The sequence below is a fragment of the Notolabrus celidotus genome, chromosome 13 (genome assembly GCF_009762535.1).
Source record: "Notolabrus celidotus isolate fNotCel1 chromosome 13, fNotCel1.pri, whole genome shotgun sequence".
NCBI lineage: Eukaryota > Metazoa > Chordata > Actinopteri > Labriformes > Labridae > Notolabrus > Notolabrus celidotus.
The window spans coordinates 12,012,848-12,020,967 of record NC_048284.1 but is presented as its reverse complement, the minus strand read 5'-3'; the positions used below and the strand labels follow the sequence as shown (position 1 = coordinate 12,020,967).

The window sequence follows — 8,120 nt, the reverse complement described above, 5'->3', positions numbered from 1 at the left end:
TAAAATTAGATTTGTTGTAATGATTTTCATGTTTCTTTTACAAGTATGGGAAAAAGGGAGTTGAATTTGCAGGATACCAAAGTTAAACCAGTTAATCATTCTTCCTAAATAAATCACAAAAAAATGCTCCAAACTGAGAAACAGGACCTGGTATTGTTCATTCTCACCGCTTATAGTTCCACCTGTGCTGTTCCTGCTTTAAGACAATGGAGTCACCTTGTTTAACTCTAATCCAGTAGCTGGTTATGTTGACCCATTCCATCCTTGAACTCAATCTCTTCTCTTCTTACATGTGCAATATGTTTTTCTACTCATCTTCTCAGTTCTGTTCTGTACATTGTTTTATACTACGCAACAAGTCTGTGCACATTTTTCACTGCATCACTGGTTTTGTAAATATTTGTAAATTCACTGATTTAGTTGTGTCAATAAGATATGCATATTTTTACTTCTTTATTTTGAATTGCTAATATTTTTTAAATAATTGCTATATATGCTATTGTTTACTTTATACTGTTTTGCACTGTCTACTTTGCTGCTGTAACACTTACATTTCCTCGTTGTTGGACAAATAAAGAACTATCTTAATCATGACATGCATTAAGACAAAGACAGCATTTTTCTGAAACAATGACGTTTTATTCAAAAGATGCGTGACATATACAATTATAAAATAATTTACATGGCATGCCTTACTATCCATTCACTATAAACGTTCAGTCACCAAATCAGACTCAGATTCTTTTCAAGTGTTTTTGTCATTGAAGTCTACATCTACGAATACAAAGCACGTCTTTTCTAAAGAAAAGTCCAATCCTACAATATCTACAACAGGTCATCTCATCAAATCAGCTTAAAGAGAATCCTCAACCTAAGTCCGTAGGCAGCTCTCAACATGAACTCAGTGGCTTACACTCATGAACTTATGTGAGGGATGTGTGTTTATGTGTGTGTAAGAAGCATGACCACACATGGTTAAAGAGAATAGATTTAACACTGATGGGATTGATAGACTGCACAGTTGAATACAGACACACCTCGACTTGACAGTTACACTCGACATGACTAGTCTACCGACTACACTAAACCGGGCACTTACTCATTCACATCTTTTCCATCCAAATCAAACTTCACAAGAAAAAAAAGCCCTTTTCAAACCTTCCCATCTCACAATCTGGGCTACATTTTTTTCATCAAACACAAAAGAAATGTTCAGGAAAAACTCCACAATATACAGTATGTATAGATACTTTATCTCCTTTGGGAAATAATCTCATAAATAAAATGTACAGACCAGCAACGGAGATGCTGAAGAACTAAAAGAACAGAGCAAACTGTGGTCAAAAAAGTGATGACAAAAGACTTTTCCATAAGAAAATATTGCACAACTAACACAAAACATGGGTTTTTTTCTCTCTGACATGCTCATGAACTTTTCATTTTTTTTACAATCCGCAGAGACTTTAAAAAAAAATTCCTTATCAGCCCCCCCCTTCAATCCCCTTTGACAGACATGCATTACATTGTGATGTCGAAAGATCACACTACAAAATGAAATAATCTCATCAATTCAGGGACCAGAATAGAGCTGATCCAAAGTGACAGCTTTATTCTCTCATCAAGAATCTTTAACGTCCGTCTAGGCCCATTTTTTCAACTAGAAATTGTAGCTAACACATAGTTTGGCACAAATGTTAGAAGGGACCCTAATCACACCTACCTACTTAATGTTATTCAGCCCAAATACAGCTGTCCTTTTTACTGATTTCAGCTAATATCTTATTCAAGTTAAACCTACTGCAGATATAAGCAATGTGCCTAATAGCTTACCCTCCTATCAGCTGGCCCTACACAGTGTCCTCAGTTCAACATGAACACAAGCTTGACTGCCTGAATGAAAACAAAGACTTCAGTGTCTGCTTAATTAATGAAAAGATTTATATAGCTTCATCCTTCATTGGAGTTCTGACTTCAAAGATTCAGTGACAATGATTTCAGCTTGTTTCCTTTTTTTTTTTTGTAGTTTTTTTGTGTGTTTTTTTTTTTTGTAGCTGTTGAGTAACAGAACTACACCTTGGCTCCACGCCTGAAGTTACATTAAAAACACAGTGGAGACAGGTGTAAACAAACATCTGTCAAAGTCACCCCAAGTCTCTTAACAACATTTACATATAACTGATATGTATTTACATGACTTCTGGAGAGAGTATGAAATGGCATAGGAGAAATATACAAAAATATTTCCTGTACCTTGCTTATATGTTTTTATAGTGTGGTCTTTTCAGAGCAGGGGAAAGCTCCCCCTCCCCCCCTTCAAACTACACACTCACTTCACAGAAGTGACAGCAGGTGACGCATCACTTCACGCCAGAGTTATTCAATCAGGGCCCTGGCGACTTAATTGGCGGCCTATGTCACCATATGTAGATTTTTTCCTCCAAGTACAGGATATGTCAGTCAAAGCTATTCTGTAAGCCCCCTCACACCAGACAGCACAGCATATTTCAGATTCAGCCAACAGTCTCCCAAATAAAGCAGGTACTTTGAAAACCATGTAGACAGGGTACAAAGATTGTATATCACAAACAATGACAATAATATTCAAATTCATATCTGAATAGATAAACAACAAATTTACATATAAATTAATCTGTGTAGCAGAGTAACATTTCTTTTTTCCTTCAAAGTCCCAGGAAACCATGTGAAAAAAGACTGTAGATCACCGTAACTATCTGTACTCCCAAGTGTTACATCAGTGACACACCTTTCACAACACTGAGAAGTATGAACCCTTAGTAGTGCTCAAAAATGACACGTGTATCTAAGCCTTGATTCCAGCTGAGACAGACTGAAATAGTAACAAAAGGAATGGCGGAGAGCAAAAACAAAAAACGACTCTCCACTATGTTTAGTCGTTTAATAAAACCCTAAAAGCAAAAGCAGTGTAATAAAGTGGTAACTGTTTCACTGAACTTTTGTACAGCAATGGATTTCAGTGCCCAGTAGTACCTGTGCACTCTGAGAAGAAACTTTGATCTCCAGAGTGTTGTTTTCAAGTATTACTGCTGCTTCATCTGAAAACTGCACCATGACTTTTCCACTCAGTTAATAACCCATCGGTTACTATGTAACTATGAGCTTCTTCTAGCTAAAGCAGCATTTATTTGCATGATGATTACCTAAAGCTCAGCTCTTTGGCCCTACATGCATTGCAAGGTACCACAGACTGTCAAACAGGGTAGATCTGATCTGAGGGCATCCTTGGCAAATGCAGCCAATGCTTATTGCACCAAATCTAGTGGCAGCATTGTGTAGTGCAGCGTGATTGTTTCTCTATGACCAGGGCTGATTTTAGTCTTCTCTCCAAAAATCAAAGTTTGATAATCCCAAACCAAACAACTGTGCCCCTTCAACAGATTGCATTTTAATCCCAGATATAACTCAGGGTAAATAAGGAGTGGGACATCTCATTTGAGGCGTTGTGTAACATTGGCTAAAGCCACAGCAAAGGCCTGCACAGCAGAGAAGGGATACTGGAAGTCCAGGATGTAGGCATTGCCATCGATCCTGCCGAACTGCATCACCTGTGTAGAGAAACAAACAAGGAAAGTTAACAGACTGGAAGTAAAAATAGAGAAAAAAGAGAGAGAGATAACACACTGGGGAATAGTTCTAACCTGTCTGCCCTCCAGTTCTATCTGAAAGTTCTTGGCAGATTCCTGCGTGACACGCCCACCGAAGTCCAGCTGGTACACCTGCGTGGCTTCATTCCACAGAGGCTGCTTGTTGGCCATGACGTACACAAATCCCTGGCTGCCCAGTCCTCTGTCCTCCTTCTCATTGGCCTTTCGACATTTGATCTCGTCCAGTTCACTGGCAGCCCTCAGGTTCCTCTTACTCTTCCAGCCCTTCTTGCCGCTCTGGCACTGATTGAGCAGCTCGTCCCCGCTGATGAACAGCTCCGGCTCACTTTCTGAACTGTCCTGGAACTCACTGTTGGCAGTGGCTTTACTCAGCTTCTTAGCCTTCAACTGCTGCTCTTTCTGTCCCTTCAGCTTCTTCTTGTCCCTTCCCCCCAGCCGTGGACTTGAGATAAGTGAGTTGAAATCACCTAAAGCTCTGCCCTCCTTTTTCGACTTGCTCCCTTCTGCTAGTGGTGGCACGTTAGCCTCCTCTGTGCGCCCATCCACACGCTTACGGTTCTTCTTGCTGAACTTATCAGACCGCTGTGGAACCGGGCTTTCGGTCAGGGAGAGCACCTCCTGAAAACCTTCCCCAGCCTCGGCCATGGCATCCTGTAATCCTCCATGATTCTGGAGTTCTGCTGGTGGTGGGGGAGGCGGTGGTGGGGGAGGAGGTGGAGGTGAGAGAACATTTTTGTCAACTGCCATGTGGGAGGCTTTGGGTGGTAGTGGCACTGCAGGACTGGGCATAGGTGGGCAAGAGTTATAGGTACCCCAAGGAGTGTGAAGGGCAATTGGGGGAATAGGAAGCCCGGAACAAGCCCCCCCTCCAGTATACAAAGGTGGGAGGGGGCAGCAGGCGAGGTTTGCCAAGTTAGCAGGGTATCCTGGCGGTAAGACAAGGGTGGCATCCTGCTGTGAGTAGGGTACTGGTGCCACCATCTCTTTTGGAGAGGAGCAGGGGCGGGGTGATCCTTGGATGGGCTGGAGCTGGGCTCCAGGATAGGCAGTAGCTGGAGGGTACTGGAGAGAGATTTGGTAGCCTGCAGCTGCTGCAGCAGCTTGAAAAGAAGCAGCACTGGGGCTTGTGGGGGACTTAGGGGAAAGGACAAAAGGCAGTCTGGACACATCCAAGTGCTGAGCTGGGCTAAGAATAAGTGGGGGTGGTTTGTGGGGTCCAGGAGGGCCAGTGGGATTCAGTGTTGCTGTCCGTTCCTGAGGAACCCACACCTCCTCTGTGGCTGCGGGATCCCACTGATAAGGAGGTGGGCGTTTGACAACCAGCCCTGACGCATCGGTTCCTCCTAGTGCTAGATGCCTCAGTGACTGGTTCAGTGTTTCATCCTCAGTAAACGCTGAGTTTACATAATCAGCCCTGTCTCTGGTACTCACTCCTCCTATTGCACTCCCAGGTCCTTCGAGAGAGCTCAGCAGGTTGTACGAGGACTGGGAGGCCAGAGCAGTGGCGCTGTTAGAGTGAACAATAACTGTGCTATGTGGTGCTCCAGTCCCTGGAGGGAAATCCTGCCTGATAATAGTTCCTCCTGCTATTCCATTAGCACTTCCTGGGGCAGTGCTTCCAGCACTGGATCCAGTGCTACACTGACTGCAGGTGTATAAGGCTGTTGGCACCCTCTGCTGGAATGAGGCTGCTAGTGCACTACTATTTTTGGCCTTAGGAGGCAGTGGTCTAGGTGGTTCCAGCATCTGTGAAACTTTGAGAGCGGCCTCTCGGCTGTTCCTCCTGAGAGTGGCGTGGATGAGACTGCTGTCCAGCCTCTGTCCGGGGTTCCTGCCTATGGTATTGTTCTGATTGGCTGGATCAGGGTAGGGGGGCGGGTCCCCACTGGGTATGGAGTAGCGAGGAGCAGTGAGTCTGTTGAGGGTTGCAGAGGCATAGGGCAGCTGGATCTTCTTGTCAGCTGAGGATGATGATGAGGAGGTGACCCTGAGAGTGGCGGAGCTGCCAGGTCCCTGGAGTGTGTAGACATTCTGATTGCAGACAAGGCGTGTTCGAGGCCGACACACTTCCTCCACATTCCCACTGCTGTCAAAGGTTGTTATCCTTTCATATCCCAGTGGTGTGGGGTACTGCGCTTGCTGCTGACCTGAAGGATGCAGAGGGAACTCGCCTTTCTTTAGGCAAGGGTCCCCGGGTGGTGGAGTTCCGCTTGTACCTCCTCCTAGTCCAGATGCAGCGTTCGAGGCTGAGGCGGAGGCTGAGGCTGAAGCAGCAGCAGCAGCAGCTGCGGCAGCCACAGCGGCAGCCACTGTCCCAGGGTAGGGGGGTGGGGGGTTCATCTTGCTGAGCTCTGGAGGGGAACTGAACACCACAGTGTCTCCCTCAGCCAACTGTGGGATTGGCCGTGGGCTTTTGATCTTAAGCAGGTGCTCATGTTCACCACCTGCTGTTCTCTCCACCACTAACTCACCGGATGGGTGAGGGATCTGAATCTGCAACGCCCCTGGTGGGAGCACAGCTGGACCTGGAGGCTGACTTGAGGACAAAGAGGGAACAGGTATTTGAATTTGGAGCTGCTGTTGAATATGATGGTGGTGCTGTTGTTGTTGCATCTGGTGCTGCTGCTGCTGTGACTGCTGTTGGTGATGCATTTGTTGCTGTTGCTGTGATTGCTGTTGATAATGCATTTGTTGCTGTGATTGCTGTTGATGATGCATTTGTTGCTGCTGCTGTGATTGCTGTGGATGATGCATTTGTTGCTGTGATTGCTGTGGATGTTGCATTTGTGGCTGCTGTTGTGATTGCTGTTGGTGATGCATTTGTTGCTGCTGCTGCTGGAGGTGCTGCTGCATTTGTTGATGCTGCTGTTGAAGCTGTTGCTGTTGCTGGATGTGCTGCTGAAGCTGATGTTGATGCTGCTGCTGTTGCTGTAAGTGTTGGAGCTGCTGCTGGATGTGTTGTTGCTGAAGTTGCTGTTGCTGTTGTAAGTGTTGGTGCTGAAGCATCTGTTGCTGCTGCTGTTGATGGAGCTGCTGCTGCTGCTGCTGAAGTTGTTGTTGGTGATGCTGAATTTGTTGTTGGTGGTGTTGCAGTTGTTGCTGTTGCAGTTGGTGGTGTTGCTGCTGTTGTTGTTGTTGATGGTGACTCTGTTGCTGTTGTTGTTGTTGTTGTTGTTGTTGTTGTTGTGAGGGATGATGAGAGGGTGGAGGTCCCACCATGAGGCGACTCATTTCTAGGCCCCCAAAGATGACCTGACCAGGACTGGAGTACCGGGTGGGGACTGTGTACTGGGCTGTCAGGATGGTGTCTTGGCTTTGGTCTGACCCACTGGCAGCCGCCCCTGAAGGAGTTGCCGTGGGATTGGTTAGGACATCCAGCTGAACATTTTGATTGGCTAGGAGTGACTGAACCAGACCGATGCTTTGGGCAGGTGACATGGCCTGGGCGGGGCTATGGATGGGTGCAATAGGGATGTTGACAGTGCAGGGTGGGTTGTTGTCTTCGGCTCCACAAGCAGGGCCCGTGACAGGCAGGTCGTCCTCATCCTCGCTGAAGACGTTGGGGCTGAAGACAGGCAGGTTGATGTAATCCATGGAGATCTTGCGCACCTCTGGCAGGTAGATGGTCATCTGTCTGGGCTGCAGATGGAGGAGGCTGGTCTTATAGATGACTGAAGAGAGACGGACAGAAAGGAAAATTAATTAAAATGACAGTTACTTTTTTATAAAGAGTGATAGATATTATTTAGTAAAGGTGTTGATTGGTTACCTGCACCAAGATTGGTTGGCAAGAATGTGGCCAGCCCAACAATTTTGAACTTTGTCCCCCAAATATTGGATGTGACCTGAGCGAGGTAATTTTGCTATTTGAGAGGAAAAGGAAATATATTATTTTCAAATGCAAAGAGAAACTCCACAAAACACCTACACATGCAACCTGCAATCTGTAGGTGCAAACTCGGGCATTAACAGAAAAGCCGGTTTGGCGACGTGCCCACATCTGTGGCACAAGTCAACGTAACTTTGGAGGAGTCGACAAGTCGTGTGTTATTCTCTCTCTCTCCCTCCCTATGCAGTTGTGTAGTGAGTGCAGACTCTGATTGGCTTAAGCAGATATCTTATCCTTGATTTAACCAATAGTCTTAGGCTGTTTTCAAAACGACCTGCTACATACTACCTACTGATGTAGTAGACAGTAGGTACTGCCTACTACATACTGCGTTTGAATTTAGTCTGTAGTATGACTGTTCTGTTCGATCTGTGTTGCAGTACGCTGGACCAGACGTCACTGAATTTCAGGTTTCGGAATTCTGAAGTAAACAACGGCCAAGCTGATAGAGAAACTGCTTCTTTAGCATCACATATGATTTAAAAAGTTCGGAAGTGGTTTATATGGAATTTAATAATTTTCACAGCACCTAAAAACTGAGTTCCCCCCGTCAAAGAAAGAAAAAAGTGGAACAAGCGCTGTGCATT

General features: G+C 45.5%; 1 protein-coding gene across 5 annotated transcripts in view; it reads right to left on the bottom strand.

The window, feature by feature from the left end:
- Positions 1-2,007: 2,007 nt before the first annotated feature.
- Positions 2,008-8,120, bottom strand: part of tulp4a (TUB like protein 4a) — a 44,683-nt gene continuing 38,570 nt past the window's right edge. For all 5 annotated transcript variants that reach the window (XM_034699441.1, XM_034699436.1, XM_034699440.1 and 2 more), the window contains 3 exons: positions 7,414-7,507; positions 3,678-7,315; positions 2,008-3,584 (listed from right to left, as the gene is read on the bottom strand). In XM_034699441.1, coding sequence (XP_034555332.1) covers positions 3,468-3,584; positions 3,678-7,315; positions 7,414-7,507 — 3,849 coding nt within the window. In that variant the 3' untranslated portion in view covers positions 2,008-3,467. The remainder of the gene's footprint in view (positions 3,585-3,677; positions 7,316-7,413; positions 7,508-8,120) is intronic.